This window comes from Vulpes vulpes, chromosome 9 (assembly GCF_048418805.1).
Source record: "Vulpes vulpes isolate BD-2025 chromosome 9, VulVul3, whole genome shotgun sequence".
NCBI classification, from domain to species: domain Eukaryota; kingdom Metazoa; phylum Chordata; class Mammalia; order Carnivora; family Canidae; genus Vulpes; species Vulpes vulpes.
In genome coordinates, this window is record NC_132788.1 from 10951140 (window position 1) to 10976436 (window position 25297).

Genomic DNA, 25297 nt, shown 5'->3' on the forward strand with positions numbered 1-25297 from the left:
GAATTTAACACCTTTGTGTCCTGGAGTATTTTTCTAATTTTCAGAATGCATTCTTTTCCTTTTTTTTTTTTATTTTTAAGATTTTACTTATTTATTCATGAGAGACACAGAGAGGGGTGGTGGTCAGAGACACAGGCAGAGGGAGAAGCAGGCTCGATGCAGGGAGCCCGACGTGGGACTCGATCCCAGGTCTCCAGGATCACACCCTGGGCTGAAGGCGGCGCTAAACTGCTGAGCCACCTGGGCTGCCCCATTCTTTTCCTTTTAAATATTCTCTTAAACTTACATAATAATTGCATTTAAAGACAGTTTAGTAGCCATATATGCCAGAAGTTATATTCCAAGTGAGCTCTAAGTGTTTTCCTTTTCTTCAAAAGAGTAGCTCACTATTGTTTTCTTTTTTATACTTAGAACATGGGCCCTCATTAAAAAGTCACTGAATACCGAATGATTTCATGCCTTCATTTTATCATTATATATTATTGCAAACTGACTTAAGTGATTATTGATCAATTTGAAAACAAAATCTTGTTAATCACAGATAATGGACCTGGGCAAGTGAGAATCTATAAATGCACATATAATGTGTATTCAAAGAGACAAAAAAGACAAGGACAACTCTACCTTAGAAACAAAAAGACAAGGACAACTCTACCTTAGAAACATCAAGGCTGTCCAGCTGAATACTATGGCTCACAGTCAATCAAACTTCAGTGAGAGTACCATGGATAATTGAAATCTGTTGGTAATTCCCCAAACTGATTTTGTGTAATAGTCTCATCTTCTTCCTCATCAAAGCTTCTTATCAGAACTGACATATTGCTAAATTAACTGGTGGAAGAAATAAAACAAGGGTCTAGAAGATAATGCATTAGTTGGATAATCAGCCTCTGAAAAATTGTAGATTGACTGAATTTCTCTCATGTGTGTCACATCGAATCTCTAAGGGTTTCAGAAATCCTATCTACATGCAATTGCTTCAGTTCCTCTTTGCTGTTGGGGAAATACAGTCTCTAGGAGCCTCAGCTGTGAAAAAGCCATAGCATCAGGAAAAAAGATTTGAGTGGACTAAATTTGAAAGAGGAACTCCTTAAGGAACTGCCTTTCCCCAGAGCTAAGATGGCCATACCACCCAGTCGTGGTTTACATATATTATCTTCTCATTTTGTTAATAGACCTCCTTTTGCTCTCAAACATATCCCAGTATGCACAGTAATTTATATGATTGTAGAACCAGCTCAAGCTTCAGAATGATCCTTTATCTTTCCTTATCCCCTTCTTCTAAATGCTAGGAAAGTTATCAGATAAATTCTCACTGAGGTATTAGTGATTGTGTACGTTAATATTATTGTAACTTAACTACTACTACCGCTGAACTAGTTCTATCGTCCCCTCCCCTAATTGATGCTGATAATTGAGCCTAATCAACCTGGACTTGAGTTCAGAATTCTACTCATCTGGAAGCTCCAAGCAGACAGTTATCAATCCATCCAAGTCATAATATGAAATAGCCTCTATGTCACCATAATTTACTGAGCTCTGAACTCAGGGAAATTTTAATGTGTACAATGTGATACTTCAAAGTCATGCATTTAAAATGATGGAATTTCAAAATATTAAAGGGAAAAAATGGGACAGAAAGAGTAGCTGGTGGAGAGTGTATACTAGAGCCCTCCGTGGTACCTCTTGAATCTTATCTCACATAGATCTTATCTAATGTTCCCACTTCTCCTAGAACCAGTTCTTCTTATAAGACAAATACAACCACCATTATTAAACTGAATTATAGGAATTTTCCATCCAATGAGCTAAATGATTATAAATGCTATCATTTCTTATCTGTTAGACACTAACTGAAAAGCCTTTATATTCTCTTCAAAATGCATCAACATTCGTTAACTCTAGGAGGCAGTAGGATGCCATGTAGCAAAGCTGGACTTGGAATCCAAAGATCTGAATTGGATTCCAGGTTTCTCTTTTACTGTGTGATCTTAGGCCAGTGACATAACATCTCTGACTCAGATATCTTAGGGTTGGTGTGATGTTTATATGCAAAAAGGTTAGTATAAGTTCTTTATTTTTTTAAAATATTTATTTATTTATTTATTTGAAAGAGTGTGTGTGTGATTGTAGGGGAGGTACAGAGGGAGAGGGAGAGGGAGACCTTTCAAGCAGACTCCCACTGGATACAGAGCCTAATGCAAGACTCGATATCTTGACCCATGCCATGAGATCATAACCTGAGCCAAAACCAAGAGTCCAATGCTTAACTGACTGAGCCACCCAGGCACCCTGCTTTGTCTAAGTTCTTAGCACACACAGCTGATGCTCAATAAATAATAGTTGATTCCAAATAAGCAATCTTTACACCGGGAGAAATTTATTTAAATAGATTTTAAAAAACTAATCTGAGGTAGCACGCACTGTCCTCTCATTATGTTGAATCTCTGTTAGATTTTCTTCTGCTTTGGAAGCATTATGCTCTGTCACATTTCCACAGTAGCTGGATGTTTCCAGGCCTTGCTTCACTTCATGGGCCTGAAGATCTGTTCTTTGGGGTAGAGTAGAATCAAGACTCTGAATAGGATTCGTATGATGAAAGAATCATGGGGGAAAAATCAACACCCCAAATATCCTTCTCTTTCTATGTCATGTTAATTAAATCTGCATTAAATCTGGATTTATCAAAGGCAGCGACTGAACAGACTTCAGTTTCCCGGAGATAGAGTTTGATCTTAATATGATATCTGATCATCTCTTTGAAGCTTCAGAGCATTCTTTGCCATGACTAGACTCCTTTAAACGAGTTAAATTTGTTGTCAACAGTGGCATAGAAACCTCTGAAGAATTGGCAGAATGGATGTCCCTGGATGCTTCATATTATTCTGTAAAATACCCTTTCATCTAAGCTCATATCATTTTGAATTGCATGTAATTAACAAAAGCAATTCAATTAATGTGTGCAGGCACAGACATATAAATTGGGAGGCTTTTTCAGGATCTGATCTATATCTCTAAAGACGTTTTTATTAGTCAGAATTGTATTGCTCTGGGCCAAACACCCTATTAGTACTTCTAGGAAGCATGTGATAGGAAATAGCTGTCATAGTCTGTGTTTATAGAAGCTGATTCCTTACAGGAAGGAAGGACTTTAAAACATGTAAATATATAAGTAAAATTAAAACAAAATAAGCATAACGGGGCATATTCACCCTTCTATAGAAGGAAAATGCTAGGCTTTCCCCCTGGAATATACAGCACTCACAGCTTTATAAACACTCTCTTCTGATGAAGCAACCTGGCTGTGGTCTTCAGACCTCGCTCCTTATAACAGAATGGCCAATCTAAATTTTGTCAAATGGCTAGATGTCCTGTTTGATTGCCATTATGCAGGAGTAATCAGAAGCATTGAAGAAATAGGGAGATTTTATTTTATTTTATTTTTTAAAAATATTTTAGCTATTCATTCATGAGAGACACAGAGAAAGAGGCAGAGACAAAGGCAGAGGGAGAAGCAGGCTCCCCATGGGGAGCCTGATGTGGGACTCAATCTCAGGACACCGGGGATCACGACCTGAGCCAGGCAGACGCTCAACCACTGAAGCTACCCAGGTGCCCCGGAATAGGGAGATTTTAAAGAAAATGGAGAATTGTCTTACTAAAAGTATTTGAAGAAAGCTAATTTAATAGTTCTAAAGAATTCCTTAAAGCAAAGGGAGACTGGAATCTGGGATGCCAAGAGGGACACACTTGATGTGGACAGGGGGGAGCAGGGAGAGGAGAGACGGAACCTGCATCTAGGCAGTGGGAGGAGAGACACACACATGTGGAAGTCAAGATCAAGACTCCCTGGCACTGAGAGTTAAACCAGGAACTCTGTCTATTTGAGCCAGAACATCCATGAGAGGTGATACCATTAAGGTCACTGGGAAGAGGAGAAAGGAGATCAAGTAGCAAAAGAAGTCCATCCATTCAGATTCAGCCAGTTGCATCCACAGAGCCAACCACAAAATTCCCTCTGGGGGTCAATTCCCTGACCACTTAAGGAAACTTCTTTATCTGCTGATCATATAAAGAGCCAAAGGGCCCCCTCCAAGGTTTGTTTAAATTTATCCGAGTTGCCCTGAGACCAGAACGCAGATAACAAGGGTGTTGGTGAGACTGATTCCCTCTGCCTTCAGCAAAGACAGATCAGAATCCTGTGCACCTCTTGGCATTCAAGCAGTCTGATCCACACTGAGATAAAGAGGTGGGGCTTCATGTACTACGTGGTGAGTTCATTCTTTGGAAAATGCCAATTCAGTCATCCTATGTGGGAGATTTTGTTTAAAACTATCAATTATGGCTTGTATTGCAGTTTGAATGTGATTTAGCCTCTTATTCCAAAACCAGTATGTTTGAAGACTTCTATTTGGGACTCCACACCACCTGTCTGCCTCTCTACAGTTCCGTTCCTTGAGCATCCTTTTTGCTATGTGTGAAGAACTCCTGGAAGGATCTTGCAGTGCCTTTTCTTTTCCTTCTTCTTTTTTTTTTTTTTTATCGAAAAAGTAGGACTCTGAAAACCCAAAATAGCTTAGAACATTTTGTGGAGTTGAGGGTGATACTGCATGATGGGAAGTAGGCAAGTGATCTTTTTGTCTGAATTCTTGCAATTTCCCCAAACCTTTATATTATGTATTAAATATCTCTATGCAAATGGGATGGGTCTAACATTTAAAAAAATATCTAATATGGCAGTGAAAATTCTTCTCCTTTCTATTTTTGAGTGTTTTTTAAATTTTTATTTATTTATTTATTTATTTATTTATTTATTTATTATTTATTTATTTTTATTTATTTATTTATAGATTTTACTTATTTATTCATGCGAGACAGAGCGGGGGCGCTGCAGAGGGAGAAGCAGGCTCCATACAGGGAGCCCAGCCTGGGACTTCATCCCAGGTCTCCCAGGATCAGGCCCTGGGCTGAAAGTGGAGCTGGGCTGCCCTATTTTTGAGTGTTTTAAAAACGACCTGACACCCCTTCTCCCTACCACTTACCTTAAGACTTGCTTGCTTTCCTTTCCACTTCCCAAATAAAGCAGCCCTCTGGACTTTGGAATCTGGAGGAGACGGTGCATTTCCTACCAGCCCTAAGAGCTTCCACTTTTCCTGTATCATGCCAGGTTTGCCTTCTGATTGAAATGCCCAGTTGTCACTTCTGCCAATGTCAGAGCAGGGAGGAAGGATAGGGCTCAGATAAATTTGAACAAACCTTGGAGGGGGCCCTTTGGCTCATGAATCCCTGAGAATGAGCCCCCTCATATGTGTGCTCACTTATAGGAGGCTCATCTCCATGTTTTGGGCATTAGATCCACCTTGAAAGATTCATTCGAGGGCTCATACCTTAAGGCTTGCTCGCTTTCCTTTCCACCTCCCAAACAAGCAGCCCTCTGGACTCTGGAGTCGGGAGTAGACAGTGCATTCCAACAAGCAAGTGTCTCCCTTAGCAAGTTATGTGTACATCTGCTTACATCTTAAAAGGTAAATGTATCCAGTAGCTTCTTCCAAACAAGAGTCAAGAAATGAGAATTGCCACTTTTTTATAATTGCCAAAGGCATGCATCAAACCTCAAATAATACTATGGCCACTAAATCCTCTGTCCCTTTGACCAATGGTACATTTTGCATTAACTACACTTGGAAACCTACAAAATAATCCTGAATCAATGGTAAGCCTTGATGCATATCATATATTTTTCGACATGTGTGTTCTTCTTGTATTTTCCTTCTCCTAACATTAAAAATCACATTCCCCTTACTGATCATATCAACATCACAGCATTATACTGCTTCTAAATAGCAATTAAGTAGCAATCAGCTGTCCTCTATTTATATGTCTAATTTTATTCTGTTTAAAACATTGCTGACCATTCATAAATTATACTATATTTGCATTTCCTGAGCATATCTGTTTCTGTAACTCTTGCATTTTATGATTGAAACTCAAACTCGGTTATCACTTTCATGCAGAAAAAAAAAAAAAAGCTCTGATCAACTTTCAAAGCATTCTTCAGCCAGCTGACATCTGTGTGATATGATAGAAGTAAACAAGTATGGCTTGATATTTCTGAATTGTCCTCTGCACTCTTATACCATTCTGTGACTCCACTGAAATACAATGTTGTTTCCAGGAAACAAATAATTGTGTGGCCCAAGAAAATCAGAGAGATAACAACAGAAACCATCACTGAAGTTGAGTCTAGTTCGTTTCTTGCCACATTAGGATACGCTCTGGCCCAAGTCATTACTGAGTCTCTAAATTACATACACAGGGTTATTAGTTTCAAAGAAGAGATGCCTTTTGCTAATGAAAAATCTCCATTTTATACTCAGGTAGGTGCATTCATTTGTCAGAGGCCCATGACATTTGTCAGAGACGGATGCTCCATGAATCAGTATGTCCTGTGTTTATTTATCAGAGGCAAGTTTAGTGAGACAGGTACTGATTGCTAAAAGTATTCCATAGATAAGGACTCTCCTGGTGTAAAAATACAGCTTATCTGGTCATTAATATGCTTATGATGAGGTATGACAATGTTGCCTTCTTTCTTATCTGGGGGGTATTCCTTCCCACCCCGGACACGGTAAAGACAGAGAATGAGGTACAGACCCTGCGCTTGCCATTTTCTTTTCAAATCTCCACCAACTAAGCCTCTGATCTGGTGCTTTCTAGGTACTCTCCTTCTCAGTAATGGAGAACTGTTTTGTTCCAGGGCCTTAAAAACTCCCTTATTTTCCAATACTTTAAAAATAATTGTTGACCAAGAAGAAGAGGCTGTCAAGCAACCAAAAGACTTATTTGGGGTCTTAAATGGAGAGTGGACTAAAGTTGAAAGTGTGCTCTGAATTGTACATGGGGAGTACAGACATATAAAGGCAAAACTCACCAAATTACATAACTTATTTTGAAGGAATTATGATTAGTGTTTACAGAGTTAAGCCAACCGACTAATACAGGATTGGCCATGTAACCACTAGGTGTTTCATTACTTTGGTCCAAAGTAGAAGGATGTATTTCAAGAGGTGGTCCGGTCACAATTGTTCATGATGTTCCCAGAATTGAAACAGGAGATGCACATTGGCCCTACTTACTCAGTGCCTTCCCTATCCTGTTTTGAAATGACACTCTGAACAATGCTTACTTCACTTCGGAATATCCTTTCACATAATCAATTACAAGATTTCCAAATTGGAGAATATGTCAATAGTAAGAGGCAAGAATGCTTCACGTCCAACCAAACAGATAATCATATTACAGAATGTGTCCAGTGAATAATCAAACATGCTTTGGATTGCAGTTTCTCCTTTTTTTTTTTTTTTTTTTTTTTTTGTCAAAGGACACTAAATAGACAAGAACTCAGGCAGGCAGCCACTAGAATCATCATTAAAAGGAAAATGTTGGGGATCCCTGGGTGGCTTGGCCATTTAACGCCTGCCTTCAGCCCAGGGCATGATCCTGGAGTCCAGGGATTGAGTCCCATGTTGGGCTCCCTGCACGGAGCCTGCTTCTCCCTCTGCCCGTGTCTTTCTCTCTCTCTCTCTCTCTCTCTCTCTCTAATAAATAAATAAATAATTCTTTAGAAAAATAAATAAATAAAAGAAAAATGTTACCTTAATATTTTTTAAGATTTTATTTACTTATTCATGAAAGACACACAAAGTGAGGCAGAGACATTGGCAGAGGGAAAAGCAGGCTCCCTAGGATCACCACTTGAGCCAAAGGCAGACACTCAAGCACTGAGCCACCCAGGTGCCCTGTTATCTCGACATTAAATTAACATAAATTCCACACATGAGTGAAATCATATGGTATTTGTCTTGGACTGACTTATAAAGTTTCCTATACCACCTATTACCCTCATTCTTAGGTACTTACCCAAGCAAAGCAAAATCTTAATTTCTAACAAAAACCTGTAGGGGTATGTTTATAGCAGCTTTATTCATATTTACCCAAAACTAGAAACAATCCAAACGTTCTTCACCTGACAAATGTCTTTTTTTTTTAAAATCAGTATACATCTATATAGTGGAACACCACTTGACAATAAAAGAAGAAAAAGTGCTAAACACACAACAATGTACATGAAAGTCAAACACATTATGCCAAGTGAAAGAAACAGGTCACAAAAGATTACATGCTAAATGATTCCACACATATGACATTCTAGAAAAGGGAACATTTTGGACATAGAAATCAAAGCCATGGTTTCCAGGGGTTAAGACTTAGGAGGCATTTGACTAAAAGGATCAGGAGGGAATTTCTTTTTTTTTTTTCTTTTTTTTTTCTTTTTGTGTGGCGGTGGGTGATGCTGAACAGTTGTTCTACATCTTGACTAGAATGGTGAATATACTATTATGTGTAGTTTTTTTAATTCATAGAACGTTACACAAAAAGGCGAATTTTATAGGATCATGATATCTCTATGAAGAGTTGCTTGCAGTAGAGATGCCATTAATGACACCATGTAGCACATAGGTGACAGCATCTATGAGTAGCTGCCTTCATCCTAATCAGATGTTTATCATCTCTCCCACTTAGTATGCAAATCTGACTGACCTGCTCACATTATGGTCTTCTTGTGTAAGAGACATTGAATTAAGTTTCTTAGAAAGTCTAGAACACCAATGGGGGCCTGGAGATTCTTCTCTGAATGATGCCCATGGCTCTTCCAGTGAGCTTCCCTTGTTCCCTTTATTTTATAGCTCTTGCTTTTTCTTTCTTTCATGAAAATTGTGTGTCACCTTGAAAGAATGATTTTTTTTGGACAGTGTTTCCAAACTTTTTTCATATTATGACTCTTTTTAAAAATAATATTTGTTTGAAACTCTTAAGTAAGCAGATGACCAGGGGTGCTCACCCTGGAATGGCAACCCCAGGCTCTGTCCAGCCTGAAGACAGCTGAAAGCATCAATGTCTAAAAATCCCAGCATACTTCACTTCTCTGAGTCTAGTTGCTTGAAGGGGCAGGTAAATCTCTGCTTTTGAAGAAAAATGAGTCCTTTTGTTCTGATGACATTATTCAGTTAATTTTAAGCAGTGTTCCATCATTAATCATAATGCATATATTAAGCAAATACAGCATTCTGTGTGTGAAATTTTCCTCTCCTAAAAGCTTTGGGGCTGCTTTACATCTTTACACTTACTATCATCAGAAAATGAAATTTGATAATGTTTTGATAGCAGAGCACTACAAAAATGCAGATCTTGCTCTAACTTAAAATTCTTTGTTACCTTTGCATAAAATCCTTGAGAGAAATAAAAGTCTTGCAGAAATGTAAAATATCATCATGTGCCCTAGATTTAACTCTTAAATTTTCTTCATATTCAATATAGCCCTCACAAGTTTTCTTTATGAAGCACAATCACTGGAAAAGAAAATTACAAATCTACATCACACCAAATACAAGGAGTTTTGGTGCCAAACAACAATCAGTTGCTTCGTACCAACTATATGTCAAGAGATAAGTGTGAAAGGTAAATTAAATAAGATACTCATACATTATATCATAATAGGAAGGAAAAGACACACATGCACATTCTAAAATTCTGAGGTAGAAATATTGTTTTCATTATAGAGATTTCACCAGGAGAGAGACACACTTGCTAGGGGGAGGGGAGCCGTGATTCAATTAGTTCATGATGGTTAGGGAAGAACATTGATGGGAAAAGTTCAGGGGGCAGATGAAAAGATATCAGGAAAACAACATGCATCATAAATATTTCTCTTTAGTAAACTGCTGGACTGTAGCAGAGTGTACGTGCAGGGAAATAATTGGACACAAAGCTTAGACAACAGTTACGTTAGGCATAGTGCAATATTTTAAACATTGAAGCTTAATAAATGTCTGTGAAATGATTAACAGGTAGGAGCTGAATTAGCATCTGTCTTGAATGCGAGGCCGTAAAATGTTGGGCTCACTGACAGAAATATTGCCCTTCTTTCCTATTTTCCAGGGCCTAACCTAGTGGCTGATAGGACTAGCTGGTAAAACTCTAGTATATACTGGCTCAATTAATCGACTACTGTGAAGGTCATGGAATAGAATTACATAACATCAGTAATTTACAGCTATTAACCTTTCTATGAATACTTAAAATAATCAGATGCTGTGTAAATTTATTATTTCTAATGTCTACTAAAAATCCTTCATTGTAAGTGGCAATGTTGACCTTATCTTGTAGATGGGAAAACCGAATCTCAAAGAGGTTAAATGACTTGCCTTAGGTTGCACAGTTAATTAATGGAAAAATTGGAATTTGTAGCCAGGTTTGTCTTGAAATACTGCACATTTATCTTTTGGTTTCATTGAGCTAGGTGGACTTGGGAAGCAAAGAGTGAGAGAGTGAGGGAGATAGAAGAGGCAGACAGTTAAAACATGAACTGTCCAGGCCCCAGCCTTACCTAAATGCCCGTCCCAAATATCATCCCTGTTCCCTTTATGCTCTGTAAATGTGCCATGTTGAATTGCTCCATACTACCCACTACAATTTGTAACACAATGTGTATTTCAGTGCTCCTTTATTTACTATTTGGCTCCCATGCTATATTTGAAGTTCCATAAATACGGAGATCAAGTCTATATTATTCACTTTTGTATCACCCAGGGATTAAACTAGTCCATGGTATGCAGTCACATGTGGAGAGAATTAAAGAAAAAAACCAAACTTTGGAGAGCAGAATATAAGGACAAGAAACAGACAAAACAGTATTCCAGATGGCACAGGCATTCCAAGCCAGGGTAGCTAGGAGAATTGTTCTGCCATCAACTGTAAACAGGGGAGTTAGGGAGGGAGTCAAGTTTCTTTTAGAGACTGAAATTAGGGAAGGAGGTAGCTTGGGCTTAGAAATCAAGAGTTCATGGTGACAGCAGGAGACCTAAGAGTAATAACTAACAGAAAAGTGAAAAGCCAAGCTCTATAGAAAGTTCCAAGCTGAAGCTGTCAACCATTGAGTCATCCCTCCAGGTGGAAATTAATGCCCCAGAAGTCAGTGAGTTCTCTGAGGAAAATGACCCAAGGAGGTGGATAGAGCAGCACCCCGAGGATAAGACAGAGGGCATATTCCCAGTTAGGGCATCAGAGGAGGAAAAACTATTTAGAAAGAGAGACATGTCCTCCCTCCTACAACTTGCCAAGATCCCCAGACCACTTGGAAGTATCTTGAAAACTGTGGTCAAGTGTAGAGTCTTCCGCCAGCCTTGCCACAGGTAAAAGCACCTACTCCTCTTGGGTAATACCCTCCCTGGACTGCCATTGATCAAAGCACCTGCCTTCTTTATCACAGTTCTATGAATGCTTCTTCTCCCCTATTATAGTTTAATTTCCAAAAGGACAGTGATCATTTTTGTTCATCTTAATATTCCAAGTGTCAAATGAACATTCATTGACCAAAAATTGACTAAAAGAGATTAGAGAAGGAGGGGGAAAACAAGAGTGGTACATCATAAATAATGAGTAATAAAAATTGTCAACTGTTGTGCAAAGATCAAGAGAATGTTCGAGAAAATCTTGTCTAAATCGCACTGCATTCTCTTGACAACAGCTATCCTGTACCACTTGCCTACTCTGAAGAGATTAGCCCTTTACAAACATTTTCTTTTCTGAGTTCACTGATTTATTTATTTTTGTTTAAAATCAGTGAGCCAACCTATAGTACATCATTGGTTTCAGATGTAGGGTTCAGTAATTCCTCAGTTGCATACAACACCCAGTGCTCATCACATCACGTGCCCTCCTTAATGCCCGTTACCCAGTTACTTCATCCCCCCACCCACTTCCTTTCCAGCCACTCTCAGTTTCTTCCCCGTAGTTCAGAGTCTCTCATGGTTCTTATTTGAACCTTAGAATGACTCTCAGAAGGGGCTGTAATTGTTCCCATGTAATAGGTGCAGAAACTAAGTCCCAAAGCAGTTAGAGGACTTGCCCAAGTTTACTCAGTAAGTGATGAGGTGACATAGAATTTCAGTTCTGCCTCTAAACCTCTGTGACTAACCAACTGTAAGGTACTGTCTTCTTCAACCTAGGTTACTTTTTGAAAAAGAAAGATTTAAGGCATTGCTTAGATGTGTCCAGGTTACTGAGAGTTTTTTTCTCCCTCCCCCTTCCATGTTGAAAGTATATTTCTGTAACTTGGATCTCTCTATGAAAAAGAGAAATCACTGTAAAATAGAACACACAGATCTTTCTTCATTGTTTAGGACATGCATTTTTTTTAAGAGAAACTGTGTCATTATTATTTCGAGTTTGTGAACACACAGCACATTCATTATTAGCTCTTCATCTGAAATAAGTAAACCTGCCACTAAAAATAGCAGATAAATAAATGAGCCATTGAGAACCTGGTGAGTTTTTCTCTTTCCCCCCTCAGACAAGTGACTCTCTCAGCAGGGTGATTATATTCATAAGGATTCAAAATCATTAAATTTTCAAGTACATATTCTTCCTTCTAGTATGCTTGTGTCTCTAATGGTTCGTCTAAACCATTAAACCAAAAGCTCTTCACAAGTTAAAATTGCCTAACATGATGCTAAGTGGTTTATTGGAGGCTGAATTTTTATTCTGTTTGCTTATTTGGCTTTTCATGTATTTGGGAGAGAAGAAAGCAGAGGGAGGGCAAGCAGGAGGAGGAGGGGGGAGAGTTACATGCTTCTCAGTGTAAAAGGAGCCTTCAGATCACATGAGTGAATTGTTTACAGAAACTGAGGCCGGAAGCTAATGGGTGACTTGACCACATAGACAGTAGACTCAGGACTGGATCCCAAACCTCTGTATCACCCAGACCAGGGCCCTGAGAGAGAGAGAGAGAGAGAGAGAGAGAGAGAGATGAATCAATGCATGGATTGGGGTTCCTTAGAACCCAAAGACAAGAAATTATGTAATTTTACCAACTTGCAACGGAGTACTGGATAATGGGGGCTTTGGGGTCAGAGAGCCCAGCTCAGATCCTAGTTCTCCACCAACTAGGCAAATTATGGACGCCTCTAAGCCTAGGAAAAGAGAATAATCATTGCTGTGATAACTTAACTGTGATAACTGTGAGAACTTGTTATGAGTTCTCTTGTTTTAAGCACATTACATATATGGGCCTTAAATTCTACCTTGTATGTCTAGAGGTTTAATTCAGATAATATATAGTAGAGCCTTAGCCCAGAGCATTCAGAGTACCTATAGTATTTTTTTGGTCAATAGTTAAAGAATATAGGTATTAATAATCTCTAAATATTAATGAAATGTAAGGGGCAACTTTTAACATAACCAGGTGAACTTTTTCTTCATTATAATGAATAAAATTGAAATTTTAAGGTTACATAGTGAATGAATACTCTATCAAAGTTCTCTTCAAAATATTTCTCCTAAGACATTGAAAGATTTAGGTTTAATTTTAAATTCCACTTCTTTTCTCTGTCATTTCTATTTCCTCTGAAACAAAGATGTATCATAGAGAAGACACTCAGTATCCCAGGGATATGGAATAGCCAAACAGGAAGTCTTTCTAGCATTTTCCACTGAGCAAGCATTTTCCACCAAAAAGCTGTTGACTTTTCTCACTGCTAGGATAGGACAAAACAAGGTCTTTGTATATTTTCAGTTATTATTTACTTTAAAAATAGGTACAAAAAATACCTCTAAAGTAGAAGACTTGACAGATTCATCATTCTGCCCTCATTTCTCTGTTGGAGAAGTTAAATGTAGGAGAATTCCAGCAAGTTAGCCAGCTCTTATCTCCATCGGCCTCATCATGGTCATGTTTTTCACAGATGTGGGCATCCGATAGTGGGAAGTGTCAGGCTGAGGCTTTGGATGCCTCTATCTCTGCCTCTCATTATTTCACCAGGAAAACATGCCAACCCAGCCACCATTTTTCAGAAACACCCAAGTGACTTGTGTCTGAACTCTGTCCTCTTCCTAAGGCTGACCTTGGACAAGAATAGTCTATATGCTCTGATAAGTGACAGTTGCTTTCTTTGATTGACATATTTGTTGCAACCATAATGCTATGTGCTTTGAATATATTAGAAAATAGAAGACATCTATTGGCTACTTTTTGAGGAGTGAGTTTTGCAATGACTAAGAAGTGATTGTAGTCAGTGTTTATTACACGCACTGTAAAGTATTATTAATCGTTAAATTCATTTGATGCCTCCATTTTAAATCTCTAATGTTCTTATGGTTCAAAATGAATGAAAGCTTTACTGATGGGGGTTCTAAATTTTAAAATCACACAGAAAGGCGAGGAGCAGAAGCACGACAATATGAGTTTCAGTGTTAATACAAATAGATATAAAATCATGCTTTCCTTTGAGAAATTGAAATACTGCCATACTTGCCAAATGGATTAATTTCATGATTATAATTTACATCACAAAATGTTTCTTCTCCTTAAAGAAAAATGTCACCTCATAATTTCATTCATGGAAAATAGCTTTAAACTGGAGGTCCTTAGGGTGCGTGGGTGGCTAAGTTGGCTGAGTGTGTGACTTGATTTCAGCTCAGGTCATGATCTTAGGGTCATGAATTGGAGCTCCATATTGCTCCGTACTGGGCATGGAGCCTGCTTAAGATTTTCTCTGTTCCTCTACCTCTGCCCCTTCTGCTCATGCTCTCTCTCTCTCTCTCTGTCTTAAAAAAAATAATAAAAATAAAAATTAAAGTCTGTAAGAAGGTATAGTTATATTAACAAAAATGAGATGCACATAATTTTTTGAGAAACATGCTCCAAATTAGAGTCATTTTGTATGGGTTATGGAAGACAGCATAATTAAATTATTTCACTTAAAGGCCTTGGTAACTCCAAAACCAAATCCTAAGTCAGTTTCTGAGCAGTTTGGGGAAGAAAGTCAAATTTTTCTGAGCCTCAAGATCTTCACCTTCAAAATAACAATTTCTGTGAAGATCCTTATCTTTAAAATAACTTCTACCTTAGAGTGTTGCAATAAAGATGAAATTAAAAGGTAAAAAAAAGAAAAGAAAAATTTAGCACATTTTCCAGCACATTCTAAGCACACAAAAAATAGTAACTGTAACTATTAATACTACAAAATGCAGAACTAAAATCACACCTCAGATTAGAATATTTGCTAAAGACAATTTGTCTTCACAGATCTGAAATGCTTTCAATTCACTAATTTCAAGTGAAGGCATCCAATTTTCCATTTCCCTTTGTAGTTCATTTCAAATAGTAACAGTGAAAAGCATGTATTAGGAGGATAACCTGCCATCTGCATGCCACAGTGTATGACACGTGTCATCTCCCTGAGTACTCAGTGATCCCACCAGTGAGCTTTATTTTCTCCATCCACAAGTGTGGAAACTGAAACTCGGAATTGAAGTCAGCTGCCCAAGGTTATTCTGCCTCTGATGACTAAGCTAGGATTTCAACTCAGACCACTGATGTCCATGCTCTTAAACTCTATTCCATGCTGGCAGTGGAAGTAATTAGCAGTAAGGAGTAGAGTGGGCCAAGAGCCTTTTTCTACTTTAAATAAAGTGAGTCTAGATGAATAGTTCAACATTGGGCATCTCCTGTAATGGGGAAAATTTTACACACTGTTTGGGTAGAGTTAAGACACATTAGAAATTGAATTGTTTGGTTATTTATGAGATTGCATCTTCAAAATGTCTTGTCTCAGAAATATAATTTTGGGGGGCTCTGGGTGGCTCAGTGGGTTAAGCATCTGACTTTGGCTCACGTCATGATCTCAGGGTCCTGGGATTGAGCCTCTGCCTCGGGCTCCCAGCTCAGAGAGGAGCCTACTTCTCCCTCTTGCCTTCCACCCCCACTCCTACAGGTGCGCATTCACTCTCACACCCTTTCTCTCTCAAATAAATAAGTAAATAAAATTTTTAAAAGTAAATAAATTTAAAAGTAAACAAATTTTCTTCCTTGGTTTAAAAACCAAGCCCAGAAGCGTGTCATTTATAAATCTTGGTTTTGTTGATTCACGTATTCAGATTTGTTCTGCTTTACTGTACTGTTTCAACATGGAAAATGTTTATCATGATGAGCTTTACTTATTCCTAATAACTTGGTATAGTACTTTAGATATTCAACAAGAATTGAACCCTATTTCACAGACATGTTAGCAAAACTGAAGCTGAAGGATCATCATTTCAGTAGCAACATCGCACCAGAGGAAAAACATCACATTTTTTAAGATTGAAAATATTCATAGAGTGAACAAGAGCCCTAGCATTAAAATGAACTTTGATCCCCATTGCCGATTGAACCACACCCCAGAATCATCATTTGAGGTTTCCACACGGACATCATGGAAGTTTCCAGATGTTAGATTTGATAACAGAAGAAACATCAGGATTAATATTAGTGTACTCCTCTAAAACCAACTCCTGGTTGAGTATTTTACACATTCAAGAGGTGTTATTATCATTTCAGTTTTTTTTTTTTTTCCAGTATTCAGATGCTCTGAGGTAAAGAAAACACCTACAGATTCTTCAGAAAAGAGCTGCTTGTTGAAATAGAAAGCCTGGCCGTGTAACACTAAGAAGGTTTTCTTGATTCCCTTCAGGTTCTTTGCAGCAACAGCCTGCTTGAGTCTACAGACTACTGGTTGCAGAATCAAAGGACACCTTGCCAGATTGGTTTTGTGGAAGACAAGTCTGAAAACTGCGCTTCTGTAAGTAAACATAACTCTCAGGATATAATCTGACAAAGCAGAGACTCCGGCATGTGTGCTCATGCTAAAGATGGAGGTTTCGTAATTCATTAAATACAAGGTTAGGAAACTATCATTTTTTTTTTTTTGGAAAGTATCATTTTGAATATGCATAACTGGTTTATATGGACCATTAACAAAATAGCATGCCGAGCTCATGTTTCTACTCTCCTTTTGCTCATTTCAGTGGGTAAATTAACCTGATCAATTCTCTGTAAAGGAAAAATGATGTTTATATTTTCAAGACTGATTGAGAAAAAGATTCAGAAATAGAACCGTATGATGAAAAAAAAAAAGAACCATATGATGAGAAATAAGAGACCATTCAAGAGCTCTCTTGTATTCTTTTCAATATATTTTATAACTGCTGCTAGTAGGTATTTTCCAACAGGAAAATTGTGTACAAATTTTCTACCATTCTTATAAGTTATAGTCATCATCTGAAAATCTTTCAACCTAAGAAATCTACAGGCATACATTTTAATATACTGGAGCTGAGCTTCACATACAAAACCTTTTTTAAGGAAGAGATGTTCTTATAAACAAAATTCTTATCTTAATATATGGATATGTATTATTGATATGAGAAAATCAACAATATGGTTTTTTTTCCTGTTGACATATGCACCATCCTGTATGTTCTACAAAGCGATATGTGTCATTTTAGTTGAAATCACCTAGCCCTTTGGGGGTCATAATTATAGAGATTGGGGAAGAGTATTTCCAAAGCGGAGAGAAATGTAATTCTCATGACTAAACTGAGAACTTCAGCTCTGAGCTATTCTTGGCAGTAAGGTGAATGCCAGCGTTTCTGTTAAAAGAAAAAAAAAATAAAACAAAAAAAGAAGGAAGCTGAAAATGGGATGAAGAAGCTTTTTATATATATATAATGGGCAGAACCAGAACTGGCAGACAGAGGATATAAAACATTTCACACTGCAGAGTCCCATCGCACAAGGAAAGCAGAGTCCATTCAACAGACTTATTTCAATTTCCTTGTTTAGGCAAATGATTTTAATCCTGCTACTTTTAGGACTTTTAATCCTTTATCCAGATAACTGATTGATGTCTAAAAATCTTTGGGAAAAACAAAAAGGATTAGGTGGCAAGTAATTTAATAGTGATACCTTTTTTCCAAATTCATTTCTGAGGTGAGTTAGAAAATGCAAGCATTTGTGGATAGATATTTCTAATCACAGAGCTATCTACTGTGAAAGGGAGAGAAATGCAGCATAAAAGCTCTCTAGCTACATTCTGGAAAAAGTTGTCATCCAAGCATCTCCTGTATTATGAAGTCTCCCACTTGGAGGGGCGCCTGGGTGTCTCAGTTGGTTAAGTGACTTTTAATTTCAGCTATGGTCATGATCTCAGGGTTTCTGGGATTGAGCCCCACATTGGGCTCTACAGTCAGCAGGGCGTCTGCTTGAGATCCTCTCCCTCTGCCCCTCCTCACCTATGCTCTGCTCTGTCTCTGTCTCTCTCTCTCTCTCTCTCAAATAAATAAATAAAACCTTAAAAAAAAGTCTTACACTTGGAGAAGGCATGAATGTTGGGGCCCTAAAAAATGTGTGGTGGAGGGCAAAGAGGTCTTCTCTAACCTTTATATTTTTGGAATCTGGATTGCAGATCTGCAATTAGAAATGCTAAATTTATAACCAGATTTAAGATTACCATTGGATTTCCCTAAGTAAAGAGAACTCTCCTCCCACTCCCCACCAATCCCAATAGACTCAAATTTGGACTTAAAACCATATGACTTCTTTCCTTAATTCTTTGTCCCTTTATAGTGTCAGATGACATCATTCAGGTTGATTCATCCTGCCTTTACAGTTCTTTCTATTCTTTCCAAAAGGGGAAAAGCTTAAATACAAATAAAAGGCATACTGGTAGATTTGTTTTCCCACACTGTTTATAAAAATTGTCCATGATTCTAAAGCTAAAGAAATTTCAAAATCCCTATGGCAAAGTATCCTTAATCTCTCAAAAATAAAACCTCTAATCCCCTTTTCTTCATGTACGAGTCCTTTCTCTCTTTCTGACTTGGCATGGATTTCTAGGGCAAGAAGAAAAAACAGAGTCCAGTGTTAGGCATTGCTGAAGGGAAGCAATTATTTAGAGGGTAAATAAAGGTGAGCCATGGAGATATCTGACCAGGACCAGGACCTTTTGATCACGTCAGCCATACATAAGGAGTGGCCAAAATAGTCAGGATAATACCTATTGTTGTTTGTTTTTTAGGGTTTTATTAATTCATGTACTTAATTGCCTTTTAAAAACAAATTCTAGGGGATCCCTGGGTGGCTCAGTAGTTTAGCACCTGCCTTTGGCCTAGGGTGTGATCCTGGAGTCCCAAAATCCAGTCCCACATCGGGCTCCCTGCATGGAGCTTGCTTCTCCCTCTGCCTGTGTCTCTGCCTCTCTCTCTCTCTCTCTCTCTCTCTCTCTGTCTCATGAATAAATAAAATATTTAAAAAATAAAAATAAAAAATAAAAACAAATAAAAACAAATTCTCCATAGCAGGATGAACATGAAAGCTGTAATTTAAAGGAAAACTTACTGCATTTTAAAATATTATCTTCATGCAAGTTTCATTTAAAAATTCAGTGGAGTAAAATCATACCAAATTAAAATCTCTTTTCACATAATCACAACAGAATCCAAGGAACCTGTAGCAATGTTGGCTTATATTTTATTGCTTTGTACTTTTTGTACTCTGTTCATAGGTCTGTGTTAATCATTGGTTCTTTAACATATTTCTTCCCAGTCAAAATTAGCAGCCAGCTTTTACAGATCCAATTTTGATTGGCTTAGTAGCCAATATACTGACTCCAAACGTCGAGACTTGCAGTTTCTTAAAACTAAGACCCTTAGAGTACCAACATTTTCTGAATTCAAGAGGTCCACTTAAAATTTTTATTGAGAAACAAACTCAGATTTGGAAAACATTCAGGGTATTGTGCACATGGGTCAGTATGACTGTTGTCAAGCATCAAGAGATGAGTTTTTCTAGTTATTATCTTAATAGAGAATTGCACTCATCTCATAGCTAATATGAAGAGCCATCATGAAGAGTAGCTTGAAGCAGTCAGATAATATGGGGCACACCAAAGAGGAACATCTTGCCAGGAAGCCTGGCTCAAGGAGCCCCCTAAAAGTCATCCTTAAAAGTTTTCCACAAGGTATCAATTATAAGCAATGTGTTTATGTTTTCTTAGAGTTCTACATAGTTTCATTTTCTTTCTGATTTGTGATTCCAAAAACAAACAAAAAAAATTCACTAACCTTAGCTTTCAGGGTGTTTTTTTTTTTTTTAACTTGATTATTTTTTTAAGATTTTATTTATTTATTTGAGAGAGAGAGAGAGCAAGAGGAGAGAGTGGGACAAGCAGACCCTGAGCGGCTTGCAGAGCTCAACCTTGATCTCATGACTTGGAAGTCATGACCTGAACCAAAATCAAGAGCTGGAAGCTAAACCAACTGAGTCACCCAGGTGCCCCTGACCTGATTATTTAAAAGAAAGAAATGTGGAAAGGGATAACGGAATTGGAAGCCAATTTTCAAACCCAACAGCTGAGGCATTATCTTAATAGAGGTCCTTAACACAAGGAATAGAAATTGGATTTTCAAGACTCTTGACTTTTTTTTAAAGATTTTTTATTTATTTATCCATGAGAAACACAGAGAGAGAGGCAGAGACAGGCAGAGGGAGAAGCAGGCTTCCTGCTGGGAGCCTGATGTGGCCCACAACCCTGGCATCAGGCCCTTAGCCGAAGGCAGATGCTCAACCACTGAGCCACCCAGGCGTCCTGACCCTTGACTTTTTTTAAAATTAAAAATTAATTTAGTTACTTTTTAATCTGCTATTACTCTTTGCTATTTACTCAAAAAAAATGTTTTTCAAAAATCCACTTTTGTTTTAATGCTTCATTAAAATTACCTTGACAATTCACATTACTTCTATTTACAGCTACTGTCAGACTCTTTTCTTACTGATCATTTTAAGACTTGGCTATCACCCTGCAAATAAATTACACCCTCTAGTATGCATCTTAATTGACAAATCATGGTATTTGAAAATGTGTTACATTTGCCTTAAACTTTTAAATAAACAAATTAAGTTCTCAGGCTTCAACATCCCACACATGACACTGCAAAACTAAGAAGAGATCTGACAGCCGTTCAGTGAGTCTCTGACGTCAATGCGATTTGGTGGCAACAATGACATGATTTTTTGTATGACGGCTCTTTATTTTATATTCTTTCTCCAAATATTTATATACCTAGTCTATTGTGAAATTTAAAAATATAAATTAAAGAAGAGAACTCTCCACTTGACATATTGATCTATGGAAAAATCTAGACTTACATGATCAAGGAAAAATACAATTATAGAACAATGAACAATGATCTAGTCCAGATATTGACCAAACTTTCAAGCAACTTTTAATGTTTTTTTTTTCCTTTAAAAATCAAGTTTGGAACTTATTTTTTAAATTCTTTAATTTTGGACTTACAGCAAAATTGCCCGAATTCCTAAAATTCCTAGATTCCCCATATACTAACTTTTTATTGCATTTGCTTATCCTTCCCTGTGTGTGTGTGTGTGTGTGTGTGCAACTGTGTGTAAATGTACATATAGGATTTTTTTCTAAAAGTTTTGAGAATGAGCTGCAGACATGATGCTCCTTTATCTCTGGATACTTCAGTGTGGGAAACAAATATTTAAAACGAGAATTGAACCCAGAGCTGAAACGAAGAGGGAATTTTTAAAGTTTATATTAATTGAAAATAGAATTCATATTCTATCACTTATGTTGTAGGTAAAATGCTGCATAATAAAAATTAAGATCCTTGACTTTCTTTATTGGCTCAAGGAATTACAGTGTACGTCTAAATATCACTCTAATAAGTGGAATGAAACTTCCAATAATTCATTATATGAAAAGGAATTAAGAGGGAAATCCAGGTGGTTATTTGTTATTTGTACTATTTAAGCTTGATGCAACTGCAGAAACCAATTTTTAAATGCTTTTGCTTCAGTGAACATTGAAACAAAATGAAAAGCCAAATAGCAACTGTGTAACTGTATATATGTATATAATAGCCTCACAGTATTCATTGCAATGCATAAAGAGTGGCCGCAATTCATTATGAAAAAGTGAAATTTCCAATAGCAAAGTTGGCAAAAGGCCAAACATAAGAAATTCATTGAAGGGGTAAATGGGTGGTTCAGTTAAGCCTCTTCCTTTGGTTCAGGTCATGATCCCAGGATTATGGGATGGAGCCCTGAGTCAGGCTCCTCCTTCTTCTTCTGCACCTCTCTCCTACTTGTACTCTCTCTCTCTCTCTCAAATAAACAAATAAAATCTTAAAGAAATTCACTGAATAATACAATTTTTAATTTAGACTTGAAAAAAATAATTAACTGCTCTGATAATCAAGGAAAATAAATTCCAACTATTACAGAATATTTCCAGTAAAGTGGTTAAGACTGTAAAAATTATGATACCCAGTGTTGGTGTAAGTAAGAAGACACCCTCAACAACTGACATTAAGGAGTAGGAATTGACAAGTTAGTATACTCTTTCTGGAGAAAAGCTTTGTAATGTGCACTGTCCAAAACATTTTAAATATCCATGACTGTCAATCCACTTCTGGAAGTATATTCTAAAGAAATGGCCAGAGTTACGAGCAGACTAATATAAAATATAGTGAATGCACAAAATAATGTACACAAGGCAACACGTGAGATTGATTTAGAACATGAACTCTGGAGTCAGGCTGCTTTAATTTGAATCCCATCTCTCCTTTCTAACTACATAGTCTTGAGAAGCTGTTTAGTCTCTATGTCTCAGATTTCTCATTTGTCAAATGGAGATGTTACAGTATTTATCTCATGGGTTGTAAAGATTAGATGCATTAACATGTCTAAGTTTTTTTTATGTCTAAGGTTTTAGAACAATGCCTGCACATAGTAAACATTATTAAACATTATTAAGTAACATTATTAAGTATTCTATGAACTTAACCGCATGTGATGGCAAAAAAGAAAGACGTTGCGTGGCCCACAATATAATACAGGCATGGTTAAATACATGTTGGACATTTATGCCATGAAGATTAATGCATTCTTTACAAACCAGGTTTGGAAAATAAAAATATTTTGACACAAGGAAATAAAGGCTCACAATATAATTATGCATAAAAATAGAGTCCAAAATTGTACATAATTTATTTTAAATAGGACAGGTTAATCAGTGGGATGAAGGAAAGAGAGAAATCAAGAATAAGTCCTATGGTTTGGGCTTAAGCTCCTAGATGCATGGAAGTTTCATTTACTGTGATGGGGAGGACAAAAGGAGAGGGAAGCAAGTTGGAGGTGGGAGGAGGAGGATGGTGTTGAATGTCTTAGTCATCCAAGTGGCAATGTCAGGTTGGCAGATGGATGTACAAATCGGAGTTGTTGGCAAGATCAAGTTGAGAGAGGAGAGAGGAGAGATTTAAGGGCCTTCACGGTGACCGTCAGAGTTGGAGAAGACCAGCCAAACCAGGGAGGGTGTGTAGGTAGAAAAGAGTGTTTGTAACTGGGCATGGGGTATTCTGATAAGTGCTCATATGTTGATCCTCATGTCTCAGGCTTGCCCCAAAAGCAAAAGTTTATTATTTAAGCATGTAAACCTGAGTTTCAAATACATAATGGAGCATCTTCTGTGTCCTGATATCTTTGCGCTTAAAGTACAATCAGAGGATTAGACCTGAGTGTACTTTTAAACCTGGGGTGTTCATACCATTTTTCAACTGTTTTTTAAAAATTCATTTTGACAGAAGAATGCATTATTAAAATAGCTCAGAATAGCTTTTAGTTTCGAATTTCATACAATTCCTGCTATTATAGCAATTTTCCTCTGAGTGGAAAGTCTATCAATCAGGAAAAACTGAAAACAATAAACAATGTTCCTCATTAAATACCTTTCAGCTTCAGGGATATTGACTACATAATTTCTACTTCCTTTTAGTAGAATTGTTTGTTTGGATCAACATGTCTTTCTTAATCATTTCTTCCAAAATCCCAAGAAAACTAGTTAGAAGTAATAGTGTGTGTATATATATATATATATATATATATATATATACATGTTTATATATATATATATACTCATTATATATATATTATATATATATATATATATTTTACAGTTTAGCATCTCAGGTTTTTAAAAAAATAAAGAAAGAAGAAAAAGAAGGAAGTTTTAAAAGTGGACCTGGCTAATTGGCTAATGACCACCATAGGATGTCTGGTTTTTAGTTCAGAGCCTCTGGAATACTATTTCTCTCTTTTATAACAATGACTACAAGCTCAACCTAGAGATTTATTAGGAAATGAGAAAATTCTAAATGAAGAATTTCTGCTCTTCCATACTTGAATATTATACTCTTATGAAGACCAGAGGCAGCCCTTACTTTACATTTCAGAGAGTACTGAGCACATTGACAGAGTACTGGTCCATAAAGTCTGTAATGTCAAGATTGAAATGGATTATCTGGAGGCATTCAGTGTACTTGCTGGAACCATCTGACGTGGAAAGTCTGAAGCCAGAAGGCATGAAGGAAAGTGTGCCCCTGCTAAATTGTGCCTTGGGTTTGTTTAATATGATCATTCAGCAGACAGCCTAAGTCAGTAGTGGCTCAAGTGGTTTTATTAGGTACCCAGGGAGGAATTCTTCTAAAGCAGGATCTATCAACCTTTGACTCTATTGTTGAATTAGGCTGGATGATTCTTTATTTTAGGGATGCTTTCCTGTGCATTGTAGGGTATTTAGCAGTATCTCTGGCCTCCACCCAGTAGACGCCAGTAGGATCTACTCTCCAGAGCAACCAAAAATGCTTCCAGATGTTGCCAATCTCTCCTGGCCGGGGGTGGTGGGTGAGGGGCAAAACCATACCCAGTTGTAATTGCTGCTCTAAAACTATAACCCCTCATCTCTCGTGAAGTATCTACTATTCATATGCTTCAGCTCAAGCTACCCCTCATGCCTGCACAGACATGGAAGGCAAGCACAGCCTCCACTTCTCCCAAGTGATCCCAGCCCACTTGCTACCTCCATCAGTGACCATACATACTGGAAGGAAGGACTGAAGATAAAAGTTCATGAGACAGTCAAAAGCAGTTCAAAATACCTACCTGTAGGTCAAGGTCAGTTAATTTATGGCCACTGCCTCTACCACACATAGAATCCAGTACCTCTGAAACATCCCAGGCAACCAATTTCTAGATTGAGATATATTACATTTATTTAAATAAATAAATTTATTTATCAAATTTCTTTTATCAAATATGATGCAGTTACATAACAGATCATTGGAAAGCAACAAGAACGAAAAACACTCTAATTCTAGTACCTAATGGATCTACTCTTTGTACTCAGGTTATTTCCTTCCACCCTTCCTCCCATAAACCAGAAAGAACAGACATGTCAACTCATCTCAATCCCAAATGGGAATATGGGCCCTGGGCTGAAGGGCTCCTCGTTTTTTAAGAAGAGTCAGAAATTTTGTTTTCTACATGAAATGTGATTTC

At 37.4% G+C, this 25297-nt stretch overlaps 1 protein-coding gene across 7 annotated transcripts in view; it reads left to right on the plus strand.

Annotated features, from left to right (window-relative positions):
- Positions 1-25297, plus strand: part of SPHKAP (SPHK1 interactor, AKAP domain containing) — a 169947-nt gene that overhangs the window by 41022 nt on the left and 103628 nt on the right. For all 7 annotated transcript variants that reach the window (XM_072719325.1, XM_026006315.2, XM_026006316.2 and 4 more), the window contains one exon: positions 16572-16679. In XM_072719325.1, coding sequence (XP_072575426.1) covers positions 16572-16679 — 108 coding nt within the window. The remainder of the gene's footprint in view (positions 1-16571; positions 16680-25297) is intronic.